This window comes from Mesoplodon bidens (assembly GCF_964165515.1).
Source record: "Mesoplodon bidens genome assembly, chromosome: 13".
In the NCBI taxonomy this organism is placed as follows: Eukaryota; Metazoa; Chordata; class Mammalia; order Artiodactyla; family Ziphiidae; genus Mesoplodon; species Mesoplodon bidens.
In genome coordinates this window covers 79688521-79716244 of record NC_138169.1, presented here as the reverse complement: position 1 = coordinate 79716244, position 27724 = coordinate 79688521, and the positions used below count along the sequence as shown (strand labels likewise).

At 33.0% G+C, this 27724-nt stretch overlaps 1 protein-coding gene across 1 annotated transcript in view; it reads left to right on the top strand.

Moving 5' to 3' along the window:
- Positions 1-27724, top strand: part of CDH19 (cadherin 19) — a gene marked incomplete at its 3' end in the record, with an annotated part of 54633 nt that overhangs the window by 5189 nt on the left and 21720 nt on the right. The window contains exons 3-7 of the mRNA XM_081252340.1: positions 5204-5323; positions 8370-8534; positions 10580-10761; positions 11511-11764; positions 23742-23863. Coding sequence (XP_081108466.1) covers positions 5204-5323; positions 8370-8534; positions 10580-10761; positions 11511-11764; positions 23742-23863 — 843 coding nt within the window. The remainder of the gene's footprint in view (positions 1-5203; positions 5324-8369; positions 8535-10579; positions 10762-11510; positions 11765-23741; positions 23864-27724) is intronic.

The window sequence follows — 27724 nt, the reverse complement described above, 5'->3', positions numbered from 1 at the left end:
ACCACTGAGCCACAGGGAAGTCTGGCAGTGATATTTCTTTTTCCCCTTTCCATTCTTCTCCTCCTCCTCCTTTCTCTCCTCCCCTTCCTCCTTCTTCTTCAACTAGCATATGTTATGGTCCTCACATGTGCTAGGAACTTTTTGTAAGACTGGGGATTCAGTTGTAAAGGAAATATATGAAGTAACGGCTACTATGGAACTTATATTTTAGTTATAGCACATGAACAATAAATAATTATTTTAAATAAGCCAGGTAATATTTGACATTGTATGTTATTAAAGTGTTAAGTATGGGTAAAGTATGATGGTGATTAATTGACTGGAGGAAACGGGGACATTTAGGAGGTGGCATTTGAAGGAAATGATACAAAGAGGCCAGCCATGCCATGTTCTGGGAAAAAAAAATTTCCATTGCAGGGTGAGGAGAATTGTATATATCAATATTGGAGTTATTGGCATATTGCTGGCGTGGAGGGCATGACAAAGGATGAGATCCCCTTGGTAGAGAATTTAGGTAGAGAAAAGGCAAACGTACAAGGTGACCGAACTGTAAGAACTTAGTTGACTGCTGAATTAGAATCAATGAGATTGGTCAGTCATGTAAGAAAAGAAAGACAGGAGGAGAGACGTTGCACAAGAAGAGATCCTCCAACTATGTGGAAGCTGCTTTTAGGTTGAATAAAATCAACGTGATTTTTTTTCTCAAGAATTTGGTACAAGTTTACATGCTGCATCACCTATGTAAAATGTTTTTGCAATATGATATGTCTGATAAAGTGGGCATAGTCAAATATCATCTTAAATTTATTTTTATAAAGTCCTTTGCAAAAACTAGCTTTAAGATTCTAGAAATCCATCTAGAAAGACACAACTGATTTAAATTTTGCATGTTTGAAGAAAATCTCTCAAGGGTAATATAGACAAACAATATCAACTATCAATGTAATGGATAAAATGCAGAATTTATATATTTCAACATATTATGTTGTAAGTTTATTATAGGAACAAGTAAACTGAGAAATTACTTTTATTAAAATCTGATTCTGAGACAATAATTTTTTAGAATTAAACTTCTGTTCACTTAACAGTGTAGATACCAACTGATTTAAGAAATCTTCAGACTGCAAGAGTCCAGTCATTGGCTCTTTGCATTTCCAAATAGTTTGGTCATCTGTGATCTAGCTATGCTGACTCAACTCAGAGACTCACAATGACCTTTGGATCCTTCAGTCACCAAGAGAAGGCTTTTCCCACTCTCTCGTCTACATTCCTTGCTAATTCAATTTCATGAATCTAGTCAATTTAAAATTTTAAGAGTTGCCATCAGTTATTCAACTCTAATTACAGGATGGTGTCTTAAGGTGGAATAATAGGAGTTAAGAGTGAGAGGATTCAGTATATACAAATTCGTTCTGGGTTATTGGCCCTTCCCTTTACACATAATCATTGTGATCATTTTGCATTGTCACCAGTGTTCTAAAGTAGGGCGATCAGATTTCCAGTTCTACCTATGACAGCCCTACTAAACCCTATTTTTTTTTTCTGGCATCTTGTCCTAGAAGCATTTGTCCCTGTTTTTTAATTTTTTAAAAATTGTATTAGTACCTGCATTACAACAAGCCAGAGTTAATTTGGTAGACATCTACTTTTTTTACTTGCAGCTTCTTCCATGGTGTGTGAGAAAAAGTGTGTGAGTTATGTGGACAGTGAATAAAGTTGTTTTAAGACATGGTTAAATCTGAAAGAGGGCTAGTTATAACCCAGTACACTATATGATAAAACACAGTTAAGCTAAGAAACCTATTAAATAATGTGAATACATATGAAGAATATCCTTCTGATGATATACTTCAGGTTAAAATAGTCTGCATATCTTTCATTAATGTACATATAGACCAGTTATTCTTTAGAAATACATTTATTTCTAATATAATTTAGAGAGAATTTAATTTTTTATCCATTAATGTAATAAACCCAACTTTGTCACTTGTAGTGAGAGCACAGTAAAATGAATAAAGAGAGACTAAACAGGTTAGATTATATATGTGACATGTACCATGCTTCATACATTGATCGAGTCAGTAATGCACATTAAAGATGATACTCAACAACTAAGTGTCTGTTGCCTATATTTAACTGGTAACACAAGGAAGAGGGGACTGTGAAACAATTATTGATTATTTCCATGAAAGACACATTATTGGCCACATAGTGATTTTGTCAACTTTGTATGCACTATAGTATAGCATACCTAGCTGCAAGTGAATGCACAATTCCTCTTACACATGACAAGTCCTAATGGAAAACATAAATATACAAAATATTATCAAATATTTTTGTATTTCTTAATTGCTTTGATGTTTATTTATTATTACTATTTATTTACATTTGACTATTTTTTGAAGATTTCTACAGTATTTAAATTACTGATTAGGAAAGTATACAGGCTTACTTCTCTCTATTTACTTTTTTAGAAAAAACATTTAGAAAATATTTAGAGGGTTTAAAGTTGCTTAATCTGTATTTAATGAATTGTAATGTCAATAAAACTGAAACAGGAAAAAAGGAAAGACTGAAACAACTGAAGAAAATAAAATCAGATCATCAGAGTGATGTAAGAATTGAACATTGCTAAAGTCCTTCTGAATTTTATAGACGACATTTACAAATTATAAGTAAGAATAAAGCAAGACTTTATGCAATGAATTTTTGGAAATTTTGCTGCATATTTGTATCATCTTAATTTATTTTACATTTCTTTTTTCCATGGTAAGTTTATAGTAAGATTCACAGACACATGATTTCACACACATACACGCATGCACACACACACTCACTCACTCACAAACATAAAAAGTGAATCACTGGTTAGTCATCAATTGTTCATCATCAAGCACTGTTTGAAACATTGTAGAATTATGCCAGTTCTGTAGGATTGCTACTTTTAATTTAAAAGTGCAGTGAGTCTTATAAGGGAGAACAATAATTATTTTCCTAGAAATTGAACTCCCTAACAAATTCACGTGAGAGAGTTATTCTGAATATTTATATCATATTTTTATCCACTAAATTTTCTGAGTTTGACTTTTTTTGATTTACCCCACACGCAAAGAAATTATTTTTTGTGACATTAATATATTACATTAAGTTTTCCATTTAGTAGAGAAAAAGGTCATGACATATTAGGACATTGAAGAGGTATGTTTTGGTTAGAAGTAAATGAAGCGTCGATTAAAATGGGCTTTAAAATAAACTGAACTGGGAATAACAACCTAACTCCATAGCTCTTGTCTCTAGAAATGAAGTATGGGTGGTCTATGAGTCAGTGCATTTTCTTAGTCTTCCTGATTCTCATTTGTACGGTACTAAGTTAAGAAATCTAAAGTCTTAATTAAGAATTTCTCTTGGTCAACAACTAAGAGTACAATGATTTTGACTATTGTTTCTGAAGCCAAATACAGGTGGTCTAGTTCTGAAAACTAGAGACAGGAAACCCTGATAGAAATAAATGAAATAGAGACATCATGAGGAAATGTAGGGGAAGGAAATGAATGAGTGCAAAGAAGCGTAGTTAAAAGAACAAGACTTGCCTATTACAAACTGATAGAAATGTCTCTAAGAAGCCTTTTGTTGGAATAATTCTTTACGATTCCTACAGGGATGTATCTATCTATTCATTTATTTAGTATTTGTATTATTGTGATATAATTGACATATAATATTGTGTAAGTGTAAGGCGTACAATGTGCTGATTTCATACATTTATATATTGCAATGTGGTTACCATTATAGCCTTACCTATCATTTCCATCATGTCACATGATTATCATTTCCGTGGTGAAAACATTTCAGATCTAGTCTCTTAGCAACTTTGAAGTTTATAATACAGTATTGCTGACTATAATCACTATAAGGTACATAATCTCCCCAGGACTTATTCATATTCTAACTGTAATATGAATATATTACAAACATCCTTTGACAAACATCCCAATTCCCCTACAACCCAGACCCTGGTAACCAGCAATCCACTGTCTCTGTAAGTTCCGCCTTTTTTTTTTTTTTTTTTTTTTTTAGATTCCTCATATAATTCATTGCATACTCTGCCTTTGACTTAGCATAATGCCCTCAAGGTCCATCCATGTTGTCTCAAATGGCAGGAATGTATTTAAAACACCTGAAACTAATGAGTGTCTACATGTTGAGTGGAGGACAGTACAAAACAAGTGTTAAATAACTAACATAACAATTCTAAAACAAAACAGCAAATACTATCAATACATGCAATTGAGGACCACAGTAAAAGTTTCAACATTTTTATTACTGAAGCATAGAATGGCTTCATATTAGAATGTGTCAGTTTATAAAATTAGATTGTAATGAAAAACTTCATAATGCTAATTTCACATACAATCACAAGCCTATTTGATTTAGTGCCATTTGTGTTGCCATTCTTATTGACATAGAACATAGTGTCTCAAAGATGTGGATTTCCAACAAGACCCATAATGCTAGATTCCATGTTTACATAAAAATAATTTAAAAGCTCATTAAAGAAGGATTTTTAATTTGACCATTAATTTTTAAACATACAAATACTTATTTCCCATGAGTTTTATTGATTGTTACTGAATTTTAATAAGAATACTTACCTTATCAATCTAGTAGATTTTGTTTTGCACTTTAAAAATTTCTTTAAAGAAAGTAGGCATTTTACAGAAGGGGATGAAGCAAGCCAAATAATTATGCTCATCTTCAGCTTGACACTGTGTCGAGATCATTTCAATAATCTTTATTAATATTTTACTAATATTCTGTAATTTTTTGAGGTACAGGTCACAACATAGTTTTTTGAAGAAAACTGTTTCTAATTTCCCTTTGATTCCTCTGCTAATAACACATCTTTAAATGATCCTTAATTATGTATTGTAATGGGTTGTTTAATAGTTATATTTCATTAGATCATGGATTCACATATTTAAAACTCTACATGGTATGTGGAAATTAGGGTTATTTTGTATAAGGTTATATTTTCTTGTCTATACAGAAAGATACTTGTTTTATAATTCAGAACAGGGAGGACTAGTCTTTTATTGCATATCATCATCTTGCTTGCTAAAGAAAGAATACCTTACAGACCTGGAATCCGTTTTTCAAAAAGACCATAGGCTTAATTTCTTGTAACTATGTATTTTCTCCTCAGGAACATTTGTCATCCAGGTGACAGCAAGTGATGCTGATGATCCTTCAAGTGGAAATAACGCTCGTCTCCTGTACAGCTTACGACAAGGCCAACCATATTTCTCCATTGAACCAACAACAGGTATTCTTGGAAGAAACGAAGTGCAATTCAACATGATTCTAAGGCAAAGTCAGAGCAAAAGTTCTCTGCCTACAAACATGTTGTAAAGTAGACCTGATGTTTCAATAAATAAATGGGTTGTAATGTTAAGCATTTAATTATTTTTAATCTTTTAGCTGGTTTTTCTAAGGTTGGGAGATTGGACTTTTCACACCCATACCACAAATGATTTGTTTATGGGATATAAAACATACTTAAGGTTTATTACAAATTAATTACAGAACTACAGACAACCTAATTTAAATATATGGGGAAAAGACATTTACAAGCAATTGACAAAAAATTGACAAACAAAAAGTCTGCAAGCATATTAAAATTGCTCAACCTCATTAGTCATCATGGAAATGCAAATTAAAATCACAGAGTTACACCTGTACACCCAGCCAGAATGAAATTAAGCTGAGTTTATGGCTGGGTGTAGGGACTTAAAAAAAATTAGTTCTGTATTTTATGTCTTTTTGATTCACGTGAATACAACATTTGCTTTTTCTGTCCTCCAATTTCTGTTAATCAATTGAATACTTTATAAAATAAATTTTAAAATTGCTATTATTTATTTACATCTATTAAACAGTTAAGAATTATGTGACATTGATTCATTTAACAAATATTGATTGCTTTGGTCACTACAAAGATTAAACCCATATAAATGAGCTTATAGACTCTAAAGATGAGAGAAAAAAAAAACCTGGCTAACCAACCAAGAATGTGGAAAGTTCCAAAAGCAATAAAATTCTGTGATTGTTAATGAGACAAATATTATTTCCATCTTTATGACATGAAAAGCTTTAAAAAATTAAACATGTGTTGGGTCTTTAAGCATTTGTTATTGATTCATTCATTTAGCAAGTATTAAATAGGTCAGCCTTTATCAATCAAGTTTCTTTTGAGAATCAGATTCTGAAAAATATGATTTGAGTGACTATATTCTAAATTTTCCCCAGGATAATACCTAGTTTCTATTATTCTGAATGTACAGGTTACAGTTATTTTAATACATGCAATGGATGCCTTAAGACATTCCCTTACACAATTTTGGTTGAGAAGGGTTGAACATGCAACAGGCATTGTACAGTATACTAGGTTTACAGCAGGACACCATTGCAACGTTAAAAAAATAATAATAGGGCTTCCCTGGTGGCGCAGTGGTTGAGAGTCCGCCTGCCGATGCAGGGGACACGGGTTCGTGCCCCGGTCCAGGAAGATCCCACATGTCACGGAGCCGCTGAGCCCGTGAGCCATGGCCACTGAGCCTGCACGTCCGGGGCCTGTGCTCCGCAACGGGAGAGGCCACAACAGTGAGAGGCCCGCATACCGTAAAAAAAATAAGTAAATAAAAAATAATAAAAAAAATAATAATAAAAGGAAAGCAACAGGGACTCTTTTCTCTTGGAACTTACAAATAAATATTAAACATTTGTGTATTAATAAATACATGCATTGAGTTTGTGAATATTATGAAGTGAAATAAACAAGGTTCAATAGAAGAAAGTACGAACTCCTTCATATTCTGTGACCAAGGCAGAATACACTGAAACCAGAATGCTGAGCTGAGCACGTGACCAAGGTAGGAGAGCATGGAAAGCATTCTAGGTTATGGGAAGAATGTATAGGAAATTCCTGAGAAAGGAGAGTGTTTAAGCTCTTAGACTAACTAGACACCAGTGTGAAAAAGCACCGAGGAGGAGAATAGAAAATGGGCTATCTGTGTAGTACATGTGTGCTGGGTGACACTGGATCTTCACAACCATTTTGAGCACTTTTCCTCCAGCCCTCACTGACTTCTTAAACATATTGGGCAGATTAGCTAAAGCAATTAATTGCATTAATGGAGGAGCAGTAGAGCCGGCAGCAAGACAATTGGAAGCCAAAGCACAGAAGTAGTAAGTTTTTGAGTGTGTAAGAGGATCTATGAATATATATCCTTTATCCATTCTGAAGGTAAGAAGACATGTTGAAAATAAAGTCAGCAAAGTTAATTGAAGCCTCCATACATGGGAAGTGAAGGCCTCTGTGTTCGTCTCACTCGCTGACTAGTCTCTACACCTTTGGATATATAGTTCCAAAACTCTAATACTATTCTCCTTTTCTAATAGGAAACACAATTCCCTGTTGAGTCACACACAGGGAGATATTAGGAGCATCTGTTTCATATATTCCATGGTTTCCATACTGATTCATATAACAGAGTATAATTGTGAAACACTTCAGTCCACAATTAAAATCTCATCATAATGTGGTCCAATTTGTCCTTCTTTTATTTTTTACAGGTATCACACTTTTTTAGTTAACACTTTTTCCCCAGACATATTTGAAGATTAGCCATTCTCTTTCTTATATTTGTATTATGTGTTCCCCAAATCTTTAGGATTACAGCCCTTCTATTCACCACCTTAAATTTTTCCTAGGTTTTTTTCAGTGATGATTAACTTTTTACTAAATAATTTTATAGAAAGTGGACACTTATTACAACATTTCTGTGGTCCAATATGGATATGAATATCTCTGTTGGTGGATTATGAATAACTGTGAGTCAAAAATCAGCTCTTCTTCATATATTATGACTCAAAATAGATTTAACATCACAGGTGCACAATATTTTTGCATAAATTTGTTATTATAGTTTTACATGTATAATAAACTAACTTCTTCTAAGTTTAGGGGAAAAGTTAATTGTAGAGCCCTGATATTATGTTAGAGAAGAAAGCAGAAAATAAGTTGAGGTAAAGATAAGACATTCTTCTTCTCTCCCTGTAGTTTATCTTAACATACTACTTTATTAAGATTCCACTACTATTAGTATTGTGATGACCACTCTAAACTTTAGGCAGAGGTGGTGATTGACTTATTATTTTTGTATTTTTTTCTCCAGGGCAGCATCTAGCACATTGTAGTGGTTCAAAATGTGTCAAAAGAATGATTTTATGTTTGAATTCTTAAGAAATTAACTAGGAAGATGTCATGGTTAATAATGAAATAATAATTATAGTGTATTATGTCTTTAAAGGGGTCATAAGAATATCTTCTAAAATGGATAGAGAACTGCAAGATGAGTATTGGGTGATTATTCAAGCCAAAGACATGATTGGTCTGCCTGGAGCACTGTCTGGAACAACAAGTGTATTAATCAAACTTTCTGATGTTAATGACAATAAGCCTATATTTAGAGACAGTAAGTAAAAAGGATTCTAATAAATAATTTTATTTTATTATTAATTTTATTTTATTATTTTATTATTAATTTTTAATTATTAAAATAAATTAAAATAATTTATAATAAATTAAATTTAAAATAAATAAATTTAAATTTTATTTAAAATTTTATTTTAAATTTAAATAAATTTAAAATAAATTAAAATTACTATTTTATTATTATTTGTTTTATTTATTTTATTATTAATTAATTATTATAATTAAATTAATTATTAATTAATTTAATTAATACACAAGTGTATTAATCAAACTTTCTGATATTAATGACAATAAGCTTATATTTAAAGACAGTAAGTAAAAAGGATTCTAATAAATAATTTTTGAAAGTATGGGAAATAGCACAAACTAAGTCTTGATTTAGCAAAGTGCTTAAAACATCTGCTTTCAGAGTTAGGGTAGTGTCACTCTTTCCTCCAGATAAACTTGTTGGCAATTTTTAATTTGTACAATCAAATAAAAGTTTCTTTTAATTTTCCTACAATGAAAGAGGCACAGTAGCACAGTTAAACTGTTACTTCCTGAAAACAGCAAAATGTTACCAACTTTAAAGTAACATTTCTCCCACCTAAAAAAAGGAAAATCTCACAAAGCAGTCTGTGGAATGACTTGCTACATGCTACTAAGGAAGTCAAGAATCCCTTTAAAGAGAAATTATACTGAACATGCTCCTTTTTTTAATTCTAAAAAGATTTATTCTTTAGGATATTAACACATGTGATTATTTTGTACATTTTAGCATAAATTACAAATGATATATGGATGACTAGTTCTTTGTAAGTTTTATGCAAGTTACTTCTGAAAAGTAAAGAGAAAAAACTTATTTATATTTATATCTATGTATTTCAAATATAATTGCCATTATTTTCTTGTGACGAAAACAATGGGGTCATCTGACTTCATCTTTCTCTCTCTTTTTTTTTAAATTTATTTTATTCAGATATAGTCGATTTACAATGTTGTGTTAATTTCTACTGTACAGAAAAGTGATTGAGTTATACATATATATAATTCTTTTTGATATTCTTTTCCTTTATGGTTTATCAGAGGATATTGAATATAGTTCCCTGTACTATTCAGTAAGACATTGTTGTTTACCCATTCTATATATAATAGTTTGCATCAGCTAGCCTCAAACTTCCAATCCATCCCTCCCCCACCCCCATCCTCCTGACAACCACAAGTCTGTTCTCTGTGTCTCTGAGTCTGTTTCTGTTTCATAGATAAGTTCATTTGTGTCACATTTTAAATTCCACATATAAGTGATATCTTATGATATTTGTCTTTCTCTTTCTGAGTTACTTCAGTTAGTATGGTAATCTCTAGGTTCATCCATGTTGCTGCAAATGGCATTATTTCATTCTTTTTTTATGGTTGCATAATATTCCGTATCTTTCTTTTCCATTTCCACTAATGGAATGGAGTTAATGCAATCCAGGTTCAGATTCTCAAAGTCAAACTGTTACCCTTAGAACTCAACTATTTGTTTTTGGACTCTACCGTCTTTAATTCATACTTATATTGGGTTGGCCAAAAAGTTCATTCAGGTTTTTTTGTAACATCTTATGGAAAAACCCAAATGAACCTTTTGGCCAACTCAATATTTATTGGTTATTTTAGGTATCAGAGAATGCTTGAGTGAAATTGAAAAACTCTTTTTATTAAATTTAATTTGGCATGGTGGAAGGATACAATAAAAATAAACCTATGGATATTGAGAAGGTATGCATATGAATAGAAATTTGGAAACTATATGTACTGGTGAAAGGACTTCCTAAGATATATTTAAGAGAAAATAATAGGTACTCAAAAAATTTGAGGGAAATGTTCAGATTGCAAAAAAATAAAGGGAGAAAGAGAGCAACAGAGACAGGTATTTAGAACAAGTAATTGGTGAAAAGGGTGGGTATGGTTTTTCCGACAGCCCATAATAAAGGGAGGGAGCTATATTTGGGAGATTTTTACATTAATTATCTGTGCAAAATATCCTGAATTTTGTTTTTAAAGGTTTATACCGCTTGACTGTCTCTGAATCTGCACCTGTTGGGATGTCAATTGGAAAAATCATGGCATATGATAATGACATAGGAGAGAATGCAGAAATGGATTACAGCATAGAAGATGATTCAAAAACGTTTGATGTCATTACTAATAATGAGACCCAAGAAGGAATAATTATATTAAAAAAGGTAGATGCATTAAAATTGTTTTGCATAATAATGCAAAATCAAATCAGAAATACATATATATTTTGTGTAACCAGTTAGTTTTTGCTTTGTTAAGTAATTAAAATAAGACCCTGTGATTTAGTTTAGGAAGCAAAAGAAAAGATATATTATATGTGCTTTTATTAAAAATTCTAAGATATTTCATTTTTTAGAATATTAACATATATGATTATTACCTACATTTTAGTATAAATAACAAATAATAATATACAAATAGCTAATTATTTATCAATTTTATGCAAGATACTTCTGAAAAAATAAAGAAAAAAGCTCAGTTATTTATATTTTATATCTATATATTTCAAATATAATTGAGGAGAGAGTTAATTATTACCGAGATCTTTTGAATTATATTGTAGAGTAGTTTTTTTTAAGATTTTAATATACAGGAGAAACTTTTTGAAATTATCTTAAATAACAGGAAATTAATTCTCAACTCTATATTTATACTCAGAAAAGTATACTTTTAATCCTAAATAAAAAATATAATTATTAACCCAAAACATTTTATAATAGACATAAATAACAAAATACACGAAGGGATTTGCTACGCAACTACATAATGATATCAGAGGGATCCAAGAACATAAATAGTAAAAACTAACTGGAAAGCAACTGAGACTTAATTTAACAATAAAAACTTTTTTTTTCTTAAGTAATTCTTCGGGTCACTGATACCAGTTTTCTATGTACACTGCATTTCTTTGCAGAAAGTAGACTTTGAGCACCAGAACCACTATCGTATTAGAGCAAAAGTTAAAAACCGCCGAGTTGATGAGGAGCTCAGGAAATACCATACTGAAGCTTCCACCACTTTCATCAAGATCCAGGTGGAAGATGTTGATGAACCTCCTGTTTTCCTCCTCCCGTATTACATATTTGAAATCTTTGAAGGAAGCCCGTACGGATCATTTGTAGGCACCGTCTCTGCCACAGATCCAGATCAGAGGAAATCTCCTATCAGGTATGTCTGGAAGGCCAGCTTTGCATTAGTAAATGAGGGAACACAGATTAGCTTGGAAATAAAATTTCATATTAATGTAACAAAGATATATCTAGATCTGTATTTCTCTCTAAGGTACTTATAAAATTTGCAACAGTTTAAACAAATTGAAACAGGAAGCCTCACTATTGGTTAAGATGCAGTGAAATAAGCACTTGAAAACATGTGCAAGAAAGAGGCAATCACCAACTAAAATTAGATGCAGTCAACTCTCTATTAATTGGGGTAAGAAGGTGAGGGAAAAGAAACCCTTGATTATGCCAAATCAGAGCAGAAACAAAGCTGATTACAATGTGGTTCATCTAAACACTGTTTAATTAAAATGATATTCAAAAGTAAACTAAGCGTTTATAGGGTACCGCTAAAGGAGTAAAACTGAAGTAAGCCCAATCAATTAGAAATAAATTTCTGTGTTGCAGTTAAACAATATTTACCCTCTATTAAATTAGTCTGTTATATTTAGGTAGTATATTTTCTTTCTGGTTTTTTTTTTGTATTCACATCATAGTTCTGGCTAAAAATAAAAGCAAAACCTGTTACATGTTTCCTTCCACCACCTTCCCTTGCTCATCCATTTTCCATACTTTACAGTCCAGGGACTTACACAAACTTCCATATATTTATTAAGGTGCTGGGTACTGCTTTGCTCTTTGGAAGGGCTACTGACACAAAGAAGAGCCTCTTTAAATTTCTGAGACAGACAATGCTCCCACTTTTCCACTGTAATTCCTAATCATAAAATGCTGCCTTCTAATATGTAGATACACTTCCTATTTATTAGCAGTAAATTTAATAATGAATATAAGTATATATGTAGAATATATATATGTGTGTGTATATACAAGTTGGTAAATTAATTGTTTAGATTTTAAAGAGTATATTAACCTGTTTGTTTTTCTGACAATACTAAAGAATACATAATTTTAAAAAATGCTTTCATGATTAAAGCTTTCATTATATTATTCTTTATAATAATAAAATTTTCAAAACAATTTAAATATCTAATCTCAGTGGTGTAAATAAGGCAATGAATGATGAATGCTTTCTAATGATGCTTATTAACATAAAGACATGGCATGATTCTTTAAAAATAACACAAAATTTAAAAAAAAATAATAATAATACAAAATCATTAGAGTTGTATGTTTACTACAAGTAAAATATTATGTAAAATAAATGAGAAAAATAAGTGAGCACACCCAAATATCAACAGAGGTTGTGTTTTCTTATTTTTTTTTTAATTTAATTTAATTTAATTTTTTTTATACAGCAGGTTCTTATTAGTCATCAATTTTATACACATCAGTGTATACATGTCAATCCCAATCTCGCAATTCACCACACCACCACACCCACCCGCCCACTGCTTTCCCCCCTTGGTGTCCATATGTTTGTTCTCTACATTTGTGTCTCAATTTCTGCCCTGCAAACTGGTTCATCTGTACCATTTTTCTAGGTTCCACATACATGCGTTAACATACGATATTTGTTTTTCTCTTTCTGACTTACTTCACTTTGTATGACAGTCTCTGGGTCCATCCATGTCTCTACAAATGACCCAGTTTCGTTCCTTTTTATGGCTGAATCATATTCCATTGTATATATGTACCACATCTTCTTTATACATTTGTCCGTCATTGGGCACTTAGGTTGCTTCCATGACCTGGCTATTGTAAGTAGTGCTGCAATGAACATTGGGGTGCATGTGTCTTTTTGAATATGGTTTTCTCTGGGTATGTGCCCAGTAGTGGGATTGCTGGGTTGTATGGTAGTTCTACTTTCAATTTTTAGGAACCTCCTTACTGTTCTCTATAGTGGCTGTATCAATTTACATTCTCACCAACAGTGCAAGAGGGTTCCCTTTTCTCCACACCCTCTCCAGCATTTGTTGTTGGTAGATGTTCTGATGAAGCCCATTCTAACTGGTGTGAGGTGATACCTCATTGTAGTTTTGATTTGCATTTCTCTAATAATTAGTGATGTTGAGCAGCTTTTCATGTGTTTCTTGGCCATCTGTATGTCTTCTTTGGAGAAATGTCTATTTAGGTCTTCTGCCCATTTTTGGAATGGGTTGTTTGTTTTTTTAATATTGAGCTGCATGAGCTGTTTATATATTTTGGAGATTAATCCTTTGTCCGTTGATTCATTTGCAAATATTTTCTCCCATTCTGAGGGTTGTCTTTTCATCTTTATTATGGTTTCCTTTGCTGTGCAAAAGCTTTGAAGTTTCATTAGGTCCCATTTGTTTATTTTTGGTTTTATTTCCATTACTCTAGGAGGTGGATCAAAAAAGATCTTGCTGTGATTTATGTCAAAGAGTGTTCTTCCTATTTTTTCCTCTAAGAGTTTTATGGTGTCTGGACTCACATTTAGGTCTCTAATCCATTTTGTGTTTATTTTTGTGTATGGTGTTAGGGAGTGTTCTAATTTCATTTTTTTACATGTAGCTGTCTAGTTTTCCCAGCACCACTTATTGAAGAGACTGTCTTTTCTCCATTGTATATCCTTGCCTCCTTTGTCATAGGTTAGTTGACCATAGGTGCTTGGGTTTATCTCTGGGCTTTCTATCTTGTTCCATTGATCTATGTTTCCGTTTTTGTGCCAATACCACATCGTCTTGATTATTGTAGTTTGTGGTATAGTCTGAAATCAGGGAGTCTGATTCCTCCAGCTCTATTTTCTTCCCTCAAGACAGCTTTGGCTTTTCAGGGTCTTTTGTGTCTCCATACAAATTTTAAGATTTTTTTGTTCTTGTTCTGTAAAATATGCCATTGGTAATTTGATAGGGATGGCATTAAATCTGTAGATTGCTTTGGGTAGTATAGTCATTTTCACAATATTGATTCTTCCAATACAAGAACATGATATATCTCTCCATCTGTTGGTATCATCTTTAATTACTTTCATCAGTGTCTTTATAGTTTTCTATATACAGGTCTTTTTTCTCCCTAGGTTGTCTTATTCCTAGGTATTTGATTCTTTTTGTTGCAACAGTAAATAGGAGTTTTCCATTAATTTCTCTTTCAGATTTTTCATCGTTAGTGTGTAGGAATGCAAAAGATTTCTGTGCATTAATTTTGTATCTACAACTTTATCAAATTCATTGATTAAGTCTAATAGTTTGCTGGTGGCATCTTTAGGATTCTCTATGTATAGTATCATGGCATCTGCAAACAGTGACAGTTTTACTTCTTCTTTTCCAATTTATATTCCTTTTATTTCTTTTTCTTCTCTTATTGTCACAGCTAGGACTTCCAAAACTAAGTTGAATAATAGTGCTGAGAGTGGACATCCTTGTCTTCTTCCTGATCTTAGAGGAAATGGTTTCAGTTTTTCACCATTGAGAATGAAGTTTGCTGTGGGTTTGTCATATATGGCCTTTATTATGTTGAAGTAGGTTCCCTCTAAGCCCACTTTCTGGAGAGCTTTTTATCATAAATGGGTGTTGAATTTTGTCAAAAGCCTTTTCTGCATCTATTGAGATGATCATATGTTTTTTATTCTTCAATTTGTTAATATGGTGTATCACATTGATTGATTTGCGTATATTGAACAATCCTTGCATCCCTGGGATAAATCCCACTCAATCATGGTGTATGATCCTTTTAATGTGTTGTTGGATTCTGTTTGGTAGTATTTTGTTGAGGATTTTTGCATCTATATTCATCAGTGATATTGGTCTGTAATTTTCTTTTTTTGTAGTATCTTGGTCTGGTTTTGGTATCAGGGTGATGGTGGCCTCATAGAATGAGTTTGGGAGTGTTCCTTCCTCTGTAATTGTTTGGAAGAGTTTGAGAAGGATGGGAGTTAGCTCTTCTCTAAATGTTTGATAGAAATTACCTGTGAAGCCATCTGGTCCTGGACTTTTGTTTGTTGGAAGATTTTTAATCACAGTTTCAATTTCATTACTTGTGATTGCTCTGTTCATATTTTCTATTTCTTCCTGGTCCACTCTTGGAAGGTTATGCCTTTCTAAGAATTTGTCCATTTCTTCCAGGTTGTCCATTTTATTGGCATAGAGTTGCTTGTAGTAGTCTCTTAAGATGCTTTGTATTTCTGTGGTGCCTGTTGTAACTTCTCCTTTTTCATTTCTAAGTTTATTGATTTGAGTCCTCTCCCTCTTTTTCTTGATGCATCTGGCTAATAGTTTATCAGTTTTGTTTATCTTCTTAAAGAACCAGATTTTAGTTTTATTGATCTTTGCTATTGTTTTCTTTGTTTCTATTTCATTTATTTCTGCTCTGATGTTTATGATTTCTGTCCTTCTGCTAACTTTGGGTTTTGTTTGTTCTTCTTTCTCTACTTCCTTTAGGGGTAAGGTTAGATTGTTTACTTGAGATTTTTCTCATTTCTTGAGGTAGGCTTGTATAGGTATAAACTTCCCTCTTAAAACTGCTTTTGCTGCATCGCATAAGTTTTGGATTGTTGTGTTTTCATTGTCATTTTTCTCTAGGTATTTTTTGATTTCCTCTTTGATTCCTTCAGTGATCTCTTGGTTATTTAGTAACGTATTGTTTGGCCTCCATGTGTTTGTGTTTTTTATGTTTTTTTCCCTGTAATTCATTTCTAATCTCATAACGTTGTGGTCAGAAAAGATGCTTCATATGATTTCAATTTTCTTAAATTTACTGTGGCTTGATTTGTGACCCAAGATGTGATCTATCCTAGAGAACGTTCCATGCGCACTTGAGAAGAATGTGTAATCTGCTGTTTTTGGATGGAATGTCCTATAATTATCAATTAAATCTATCTGGTCTATTGTGTCATTTAAAGCTTCTGTTTCCTTATTTATTTTCATTTTGGATGATCTGTCCATTGGTTTAAGTGAGGTGTTAAAGTCCCCCACTATTATTGTGTTACTGTTAATTTCCTCTTTTATAGCTGTTAGCAGCTGCCTTTTGTATTGAGGTGCTCCTATGTTGGGTGCATAAATATTTACAATTGTTATATCTTCTTCTTGGATTGATCACTTGATCATTATATAGTGTCCTTCCTTGTCTCTTATAACATTCTTTATTTTAAAGTCTGTCTTATCTGATATGAGTATTGCTACTCCAGCTTTCTTTCTTTTTTTTTCTATATAACCAAGTTTATTTATTTATTTCTTTATTTATTTTAACATCTTTATTGGAGTATAATTTCTTTACAATGGGGTGCCAGCCTCTGCTGTATAATAAAGCGAATCAGTCACACATACACTTATGTCCCCATATCTCTTACCTCTTGCATCTCCCTCCCTCCCACACTCCCTATCCCACCCCTCTAGGTGGTCACAAAGCACCGAGCTAATCTCCCTGTGCCATGCAGCTTACTCCCACTAGCTATCTATTTTACATTTGGTAGTGTATATCTGTCCATGCCACTCTCTCACTTTGTCCCTGCTTACCATTCCCCCTCCCCGTATCCTCAAGTCCATTCTCTAGTGGGTCTCCATCTTTATTTCCATCTTGACCTAGGTTCTTTTGACCATTTTTTTTTTAGATCCCATATATATGTGTTAGCATACGGTGTTTGTTCTTCTTTTTCTGACTTACTTCACTCTGTATGACAGTCTCTAGGTCCATTCACCTCACTACAAATAACTCTGTTTCGTTCCTTTATATGGCTGAATAATTGTATATATGTGCCACATGTTCTTTATCCATTCATCTGTTGATGGATGCTTAGGTTGCTTCCAGGTCCTGGCTATTGTAAATAGAGCTGCAATGAACATTGTGGTACATGACTCTTTTTGAATTATGGTTTTCTCAGGGTACATGCCTAGTAGTGGGATTGCTGTGTCATATGGTAGTTCTATTTGTAATTTTTAAAGCAGCCTCCATATTGTTCTCCATACTGATTGTATCAATTTACATTCCCACCAAGAGAGCAAAAGTGTTCCCTTTTCTCCACACCCTCTCCAGCATTTACTGTTTGTAGATATTTTGATGATCGCCATTCAGACCGGTATGAGAGGATATCTCATTGTAAGTTTGATTTGCATTTCTCTAATGATTAATGATGTTGAGCATCCTTTCATGTGTTTGTTGGCAATCAGCATATCTTCTTAGGAGAACTGTCTATATAGGTCTTCTGCCCATTTTTGGATTGAGTTGTTTGTTTTTTTGATATTGAGCTGCATGAGTTGCTTGTGTGTTTTGGAGATTAATCCTTTGTCATTTGCTTCATTTGCAAATATTTTTTCCCATTCTGAGTGTTTTTTTTTTGTCTTGTTTATGGTTTCTTTTGCTGTGCAAAAGCTTTTAAATTTCATTAGGTCCCATTTGTTTATTTTTGTTTTTATTTCCATTTCTCTACGAGGTTGGTCAAAAAGGATATTGCTGTGATTTATGTCATAGAGTGTTCTGCCTATGTTTTCCTCTAAGAGTTTGATGGTGTCTGCCTTACATTTAGGTCTTTAATCCATTTTGAGTTTATTTTTGTGTATGACGTTAGGGAGTGTTGTAATTTCATTCTCTTACATGTAGCTGTCCAGTTTTCCCAGCACCAGTTATTGAAGAGGCTGTCTTTTCTCCACTGTATATTCTTGCTTCCTTTATCAAAGATAAGGTGACCATATGTGCATGGGTTTATCTCTATGCTTTCTATCCTGTTCCATTGATCTATATCTCTGTTTTTGTGCCAGTACCATAATGTCTTGATTACTCTAGGTCCATAGTATAGTCTGAAGTCAGTGAGCCTGATTCCTCCAGCTCTGTTTTTCTTCCTCAAGATTGCTTTGGCTATTTGGGGTCTTTGTGTTTCCATACAAATTGTGAAAATTTTTGTTCTAGTTCTGTGAAAAATGCCAGTGGTAGTTTGATAGGGATTGCATTAAATCTGTAGATTGCTTTGGGTAGTAGAGTCATTTTCACAATGTTGATTCTTCTTATCCAAGAACTTGGTGTATCTCGCCATCTGTTTCTGTTCTCTTTAGTTTCTTTCATCAGTGTCTTATAATTTTCTGCCTATAGGTCTTTTGTCTCCTTAGGTAGGTTTATTCCTAGATATTTTTTTCTTTTTGTTGCTGTTGTAAATGGAAGTGTTTTCTTAATTTCACTTTCAGATTTTTCATCATTAGTGTATAGGAATGCAAGAGATTTCTGTGCATTAATTTTGTATCCTGCTACTTTACCAAATTCATTGATTAGCTCTAGTAGTTTACTGGTAGCATCTTTAGGATTCTCTATGTATAATATCATGTCATCTGCAAACAGTGACAGCTTTACTTCTTCTTTTCCATTTTGGATTCCTTTTATTTCTTTTTCTTCTCTCATTGCTGTAGCTAAAACTTCCAAAACTATGTTGAGTAATAGTGATAAGATTGGGAAACCTTGTCTTGCTCCTGATCTTAGTGGAAATGGTTTCAGTTTTTCACTACTGAGGATGCTGTTGGCTGTGGGATTGACATGTATGGCCTTTACTATGTTGAGGAAAGTTCCCTCTATGGCTACTTTCTGGAGGATTTTTATCATAAATGGGTGTTGAATTTTGTCAAAAGCTTTCTCTGCATCTATTCAGATGTTCATATTGTTTTCTCCTTCAGTTTGTTAATATGGTGTATCACATTGATTGATTTGCATATATTGAAGAATCCTTGCATTCCTGGGATAAACCCCACTTGATCATAGTATATGATCCTTTTAATGTGATGTTGTATTCTGTTATCTCATATTTTGTTGATGATTTTTGCGTCTATGTTCATCAGTGATATTGTCCTATAGTTTTCTTTCTTTGTGACATCTTTGTCTGGTTTTGTTATCAGATTGATGGTGGCTTCACAGAGTGATTTTGGGAGTGTTCCTCCCTCTGTTATATTTTGGAGGAGTTTGAGAAGGATAGGTGTTAACCCTTCTCTAAATATTTGATAGAATTCGCCTGTGAAGCCATTTGGTCCTGGGCTTTTGTTTGTTTGAAGATTTTTTTCTTTTTTTTTTTTTGGCGGTACGAGGGCCTTTCACTGTTGTGGCTTCTCCCGTTGTGGGGCACAGGCTCCAGATGCGCAGGCTCAGCGGCCATGGCTCACGGGCTTAGCCACTCTGTGGCATGTGGGACCTTCCCATACTGGGGCATGAACCTGTGTCCCCTGCATCGGCATGCAGACTCTCAACCACTGTGCCATCAGGGAAGCCCTGTTGGAAGGTTTTAAATCACAGTTTCAATTTCAGTACTTGTGATTGGTCTGTTCATATTTTCTATTTCTTCCTGGTTCTGTCTCAGAAGGTTGTGCATTTCTAAGTATTTGTCCATTTCTTCCATGTTGTCCATTTTATTGTCATATAGTTGCTTGTAGTAATCTCTCGTGATCCTTTGTACTTTTGCAGTGTCAGTTGTTTCTTCTCCCTTTACATTTCTAATTCTATTGATTTGAGTCTTCTCCCTTTTTTTTCTTCATAATTCTGGCTAATGTTTTATCAGGTTTTTTTTATCTTCTCAATGAATCAGCTTTTAGTTTTATTGATCTTTGCTATTGTTTCCTTCATTTCTTTTTCATTTATTTCTGATCTGATCTTTATGATTTCTTTCCTTCTGCTAACTTTGGGGGTTTTTTTGTTCTTCTTTCTCTAACTGAACTTTATTTATTTATTTAAATTACAAATTTTTTTTCGGCTGCACCACTTGGCTTGTGGGATCTTAGTTCCTGATTAGGGATTGAACCCAGGCCCTCCGCAGTGAGAGTACAGAGTCCTAACCACTGGACCACCAGGGAATACCCACAAAATTGATTACTCTTAAAAACAGTTTGTGAGAGTATACAAAAAGAATATCTTTCAATGTCTCTTATGGACGTTCATTTAGAGTGTCTTTCAAATAATATTATGCTTAAATAATAGGTTCACAGATTTCTTTCCATGTGGTATAATTTGATGTAGCAAATGTTCAATATCAAATTTATATTAAAAAGTCCACAAGAACACATTTCAGGAAGTTTCCCCCTTTTTTTGGAAGCAAAAGATCCAGAAAATACTAAATAATTTCAATTTGAGTTTTAATTTGATAATATCTCTTCCTTAATACTCACCCCATGGCAAGATATATAGAAAGTAAAGGGAATGATAATATAGGGGAAACGCATCACTTTTCCCCTCAGCGATGTTCCATTGCTTGGGAAAAAGAGATTAACACATAGTAAGCAGGGTAAAATATACCTACTTCCAATAACTTATATTACTCAGGTTTTCCTCCTGAATATCACCTCATGTTTCTGTGAAGCATAGGCATTTCCAGGCTCATTTTCAGCAAGTCTTATGTGGGATAAATCAACTTGTTTAACGAAATATTCTTGTCATTGTCAAGAGCAGACAAACTTGAGAAGTAAGTTTGCTTTTGTATAAATTATTATAATAAGCTTTATGGTAACTGCTTAAGAGAACTGGGGGCAGGTATGAAGGAAGAATGCAGAATCTAGACCTGAAAGTGAGATGATACAGTTGCTTCACGGAGCCTAATGTGTTGGGAATTAGAGCTTAGAAGCAGTCTGTAATAAAAACTCCATCATACAATTATGGAAACTCCACAAGAAATTTTCCTTATGATTTTCATTTTATCCCCATTCTCTGTATTACCATATTGTTTAGATTCCACATATAGGGCATATATTCTTTTGCCACTACTGTGGATGATTCATTCTTTGGACATTATTAAATTTTCCTTTTTAACTAAACCTATAGTCAAATTTTATAATATTTTATAAATATGAGAAAGAATATAGTTTTTTCTGTTAGAAAAAGAAGAGCAATTTAAATTCAAGCAAGCAAAAAAAGGAAAAGAAAAAAGAAAGTAAAAAACATTAGAGCAGGAGCAGTGAAATTGAAAATAGAGAAATACAGTGAAATGAAAAGCTGTTTCTTCCAAAACACTGGTAAAAATGATTAATCTAACCAGACAGCCAAGAGGGAAAGAAGAGATTAGACAAAAATTATCATTATCAGAAATGGAAGAGGGCACATAACTATTGAACCCATAGATATTAAACAATATTATAAGGAAATACTATGAACAACTCTACACCTATGAATTCAGACCAATTCCTTGAAGTTCCTTGAAAGAAACTACCAATATTCACATAAAAGGACAAATAATCTGAGTAATCAGGTTTGTGAGAAAGAGCCCAGCTCAGGAGCCAGAAGCAGGTTTGTACTTAGTTCAAGAATGACAGGGATATCTTTCACCAGTGGAAGAGGCTGTCTTTAAACATCTTTCACCTGTGCATTAAAAAAGTACTTTAAAATTCTTGAAAGATCTGGTGGAGTTGCACCTACTTGAGAATCTCTAGGCTTTGTATTTGGGCTTGCCTATTATGTGCCTCAGTTTTTCTTCTGGGAAGTGGGAATAGTAGAGGCGTACGAAAATTAAGAACCCGATATAAAGGCATCCTTATATGTATGGAAGAATCATTTGTTTCTATCATTCTGTCAGGAGCTCTTAGCAGTGAGAAAACATTACATAGCCACATTCTATTCACTCCGCATTTTTAGAGGAATGAAGAGTATTTTAAAAATACTTTGCTTTGTGAAGCAAACCAAAGATTAAAACTTTATATTTTAAGCTTTTTAGTTCAAACTCTTTCTAATATGTATTACAGACTTCTTTCCTTTCTTAAATGGTGTGTATTCACTATTATTTAAAATGTTATTGATGACTCAGGGTCATAATTTTTAAAAACTTTTATAAGCAAATAATCTCAAACTTTTGGTTGGTTTTATTTGGAAGGGTGTATTATAGAAACAGGATATTCTGTACCCTTACTACAAAATATTAAACTACTGTTTCATTTTGTCAACAAATCTAAGTAGGAAATGTGACCACATGTGGATATGTAAGCAAATTGCTTATAAAGGTTTAAAAATGAGTAGAGCTAAAGCTGAATTCTTTTAAAGCTTAATTCTTTGTAGTTTCTGTTTTAATTTCCCCCTCAACACTAACCTACAAATTAGTGTGATATTTTTAGAGAACTGTCAATTCAAGATTAAAATATTCTCATCTTTTGCCACATAATTATGGTAAATCTCATTGATGTCTTATCAAAATCTTTAGGAATATATATGCAATGAGAAGGCATCACTGAACTCTAGTTATTACTCTTCTTTAATTTTTATTATTAATCATTTGCAAGCAGATAAGACATGCTGAGTACTTCAAAGTCTTCTTTCATTGTGGAATTTGAGATTATTTTCTGGGCTTTTGCATGAGAGAATTTTATTATATGGCTTCTTTCCATGCATGATCTAATAATAGCACGTTACACCTAATATCCTTACTTCCTCACTTTTAGGAGATAGGTTTATATATGTATATATGTTTATATATGTATATATATAGATATGTTTATATGTGTACACACACATGTATACATATATAAATATATGTAATAAATACATACTTTATTTTTATTAGATATTATCTAATTATTTCCTTAAACAAAAACAAATATTTATCATATGTCAGCAATCAAGTAATTATAATATGATGCACAGATTTAGAAAGTAACTATGTGGTGTGGCAAGGAGACTCAGCAGCCTAAACTGAGAATTTGTTTTACATTGCTTCAAAGGAAAAAAATGTTTCACAAGCTTTAATTTTTACCCCCATTTATTTGTACTTCTCTTCATTTTGCAAAAGACATTTTGCCATTTCTTTTTAACCAAGTCATTCACTTATGAAAATTCTCTTCTGGGAATGAGAATGAGTGACATGTGTTTAGATTTCACACGTGTAAATTGAAGTCTAGAGCTGTTTTAGGGTTTTGGTGCTTTTTTTTTTTTTTTTTTTTTCCTGTCTCCATTGAGTTGAATCTTAAATGTAGAATTTACCTGTCTGAAAATTGTTCAGCATTGCATTAGCTGTGTAGAGTGTGGATCTGATAATATCTTACTGCTTAAAAAGAGTATTATACACTCTTTAAACTGTATTATATGGGGAAAATAATAAAATTAAAGAATTATTTGTGTGTGTGCAGGTATTCTATTACCAGAAGCAAAGTGTTCAGTATTGATGACAATGGTACAGTCTTCACAACTAACCCTCTTGATCGAGAGATTAGTGCTTGGTATAACCTAAGCGTTACAGCCACAGAAAAATGTAAGTACTCATTTGGGAACCACATATTCGTTCTCCATATTTTTTAAACCACTCAGTAATCTCTAAACATAGAGACAAAAGCTAAAGTGTTGCTGAAATTAGAATTAAATGGTATTTTATATGTCAATTCATACACGTGTATTTAATTTATTATTTTAAATTCAAAATGCCTGCACATTCTTACTACAGCTTATTTATATACTTACCACTAAATATCTTTATTTTTATTATGGCAATAAATAATGTTCAATGCAAGAAATAAATCATGGAAAATTCAAAGAAACACAAGAATTAAACAAAAAATCCCTTGAAATTCTAAGAACCTTTAATTGTATAATTATATGTTCTTACCATATTTTTCATGAATGCATTTTTAAATCAATTTTTAAAAACTGAATATAAATTTGTAAGTTATTTCAAACTGGACATATAAAGTATTGCCCAGTAAAATGTGTTCAAATTAAACTCATTGTGTCAGCAGTGCTGATAGCCACATCTTTAATAACCAGTAGTGACCAGTTTTTTTTCACAGAGAGGCAGATGATTCTATTTTCAAGTTGCAAAACTAGATAAAATCATCCCAGTTTACCACTTAGATTGTGTCTTCAGAATTCTCAGTCAGAATTAGATCAACCATATTCATTCAGGCTCAAAAGAATGGATAAAACACAATGGAAAGGATTATCAAAATCTTCCCTATTACTTAGTCAATGGTTTTAATATAATACAGTAAAGGATTCAATTTGTGAGTTTTCAATGTTTTAGATTGCATCCTTTCAAAACTGATTTTGCATGGAATTTTATTCATCGTGTTTACTTTCTTGGCTTGTTCTTTGAAAGTCTTTGAACATATATCTTACTCCTCACCTTAAGTAGGCTGATGAGACGGTGGAGTACAAAGCATCTCTTGCATATTTTTTGTCATACATTGAATAGCTCTTTGGAAACTGCAGAAGGAGTGTGTCTGGGTTTTGAGTTTTCTGTTTAACTAAATGATAAATGATGGGGAGCAAATGTTGCAGGGGAGTAAATGCCTGCTGCACAGAAGAAACACCAAGGCTTTTGGTGTCAGAAAACACAAAGATGTTTGTCTAAAAGCAAGAAACTTTTATTCACTGTATATTTCTGAGAACAAATTATTTATATCATTACTTAAAAGACTGCTGAGAAAAGAATTCAAATCAGTTCAAAGGAAGACTGGACATCTTTGAAAAATGTGTTTCTATGTAAAGTAGCCTGCAACTATTGAAAGAGCATTTATTTTTACAACTTTATTGGAGCATAATTACTTTACAATGGTATGTTAGTTTCTGCTTTATAACAAACTGAATCAGTTATACATATACATCTGTTCCCATATCCCTTCCCTCTTGCGTCTCCCTCCCTCCCACCCTCCCTATCCCACCCCTCCAGGCAGTCACAAAGCACCCATCTGATCTCCCTGTGCTATGCGGCTGCTTCCCACTAGCTATCTGCCTTACATTTGGTAGTGTATATATGTCCATGCTTCTCTCTCGCTTTGTCACAGCTTACCCTTCCCCCTCCCCATATCTTCAAGTCCATTCTCAAGTAGGTCTGTGTCTTTATTCCTGTTTTACCCCTAGGTTCTTCATGACATTTTTGGTTTTTTTCTTAGATTCCATATATATGTATTAGCATACGGTATTTGTCTTTCTCTTTCTGACTTACTTCACTCTGTATGACAGACTCTAGGTCTATCCACCTCATTACAAATAGCTCAATTTCATTTCTTTTTATGGCTGAGTAATATTCCATTGTATATATGTGCCACTTCTTCTTTATCCATTCATCCGATGATGGACACTTAGGTTGTTTCCATCTCTGGGCTATTGTTAATAGAGCTACAATGAACATTTTGGTACATGACTCTTTTTGAATTATGGTTTTCTCAGGGTATATGCCCAGTAGTGGGATTGCTGGGTCATATGGTAGTTCTATTTTAGTTTTTTAAGGAACCTCCATACTGTTTTCCATAGTGGCTGTACCAATTCACATTCCCACCAGCAGTGCAAGATGTTCCCTTTTCTCCACACCCTCTCCAGCATTTATTGTTTCTAGATTTTTTGATGATGGCCATTCTGACTGGTGTGAGAAGATATCTCATTGTAGTTTTTTTTTTTTTTTTTTTTTCGTTTTGCGGTATGCGGGCCTCTCACTGTTGTGGCCTCTCCCGTTGCGGAGCACAGGCTCCGGACGCGCAGGCCCAGAGGCCATGGCTCACGGGCCCAGCCGCTCCGCGGCATATGGGATCCTCCCAGACCGGGGCACGAACCCGTATCCCCTGCATCGGCAGGCGGACTCTCAACCACTGCGCCACCAGGGAGGCCCTCATTGTAGTTTTGATTTGCATTTCTCTAATGATTAATGATGTTGAGCATTCTTTCATGTGTTTGTTGGCAGTCTGTATATCTTCTTTGGATAAATGTCTATTTAGGTCTTCTGCCCATTTTTGGATTGAGTTGTTTGTTTTTTTTGTTATTGAGCTGCATGAGCTGCTTATAAATTTTGGAGGTTAATCCTTTGTCATTTGCAAATATTTTCTCCCATGCTGAGGGTTGCCTTTTTGCCTTGTGTATGGTTTCCTATGCTGTGCAAAAGCTTTGAAGTTTCATTACGTCCCATTTGTTTATTTTTGTTTTTATTTCCATTTCTCTAGGAGGTGGGTCAAAAAGGATCTTGCTGTGATTTATGTCAGAGTGTTCTGCCTATGTTTTCCTCTAAGTTTGGTAGTTTCTGGCCTTACATTTAGGTCTTTGATCCATTTTGAGCTTATTTTTGTGTGTGGTGTTAGGGAGTGATCTAATCTCATACTTTTACATGTCCCTGTCCAGTTTTCCCAACACCAATTATTGAAGAGGCTGTCCTTTCTCCACTGTACATTAAGAGCATGTTTTACTGAATTTATGTAAATAATTAGCCACTGTAATCTTAGTTTATATATAAGGGTTTTTTTTGTAAGACTATATCATTAATTTCTGTTAATTTAGAAGTACTACAATTTGTATTAAAAAGCAGAGTCTTTAAAATATATTAATCGTATTGTTAGACACAAATATTGTATTAAAACAAAATTTATAAATAAAAGAAGATTAAAAATATGGTTAAGGAAAAAATGCCTGTGAAAGGCAAAATGAATATAAGCTGAATATATTTATATTATATGGAATTTATTACTGAGAAGTTAATCACTGTCCTAGAAATAAGTGATTTGAAATGTTATTGAGTATAGCAATTACACAGTTCATGCTGATCTGCTTCTGGTGCTATAAAATCAGTTTCCTCAAAATAAAAAAATTCGTTTAGAAAAAGAGAGATTTGATATTCCCATTGTTATTTTTATCAAGTTGAAAAGTTACAGGATGGGGAATAAAATTCCAAAATAAAATATAATCAGATAAATATTTTCAAAACCCCACAAAGTTAATTATCATTTCACTCATCTTTGAAGATTATTTTTGAAAATGTTTATTTCATTTTAAAGGAAACTGCTTAGAAAGAACTTATGTAACACTAAGTAACCAATTTTCATGTATTTTTTCCTCTGTCTCTTGATTCATTTTTAACCCACATTATTAAACTCATTTTAGAACAATTTTGGAGAAAATAATTGTAAGTGCCAATTTCTCATTACCATAATATTGATATCAAAAATAATTGTTTGACCATTTAAGTCACTTAAGACATAGTAATATAAACAAACCACCTAAACAGTGGAAAACAAGGCTTCATATAAATTTGTTACAAAAAGTACTTGCTGCATGTGTTAACTACCTGGAAACTTGTGACATAACAATTATGCTGATTACAGGAAAGAGATTTTCCATTTTCACATTTGTTTTC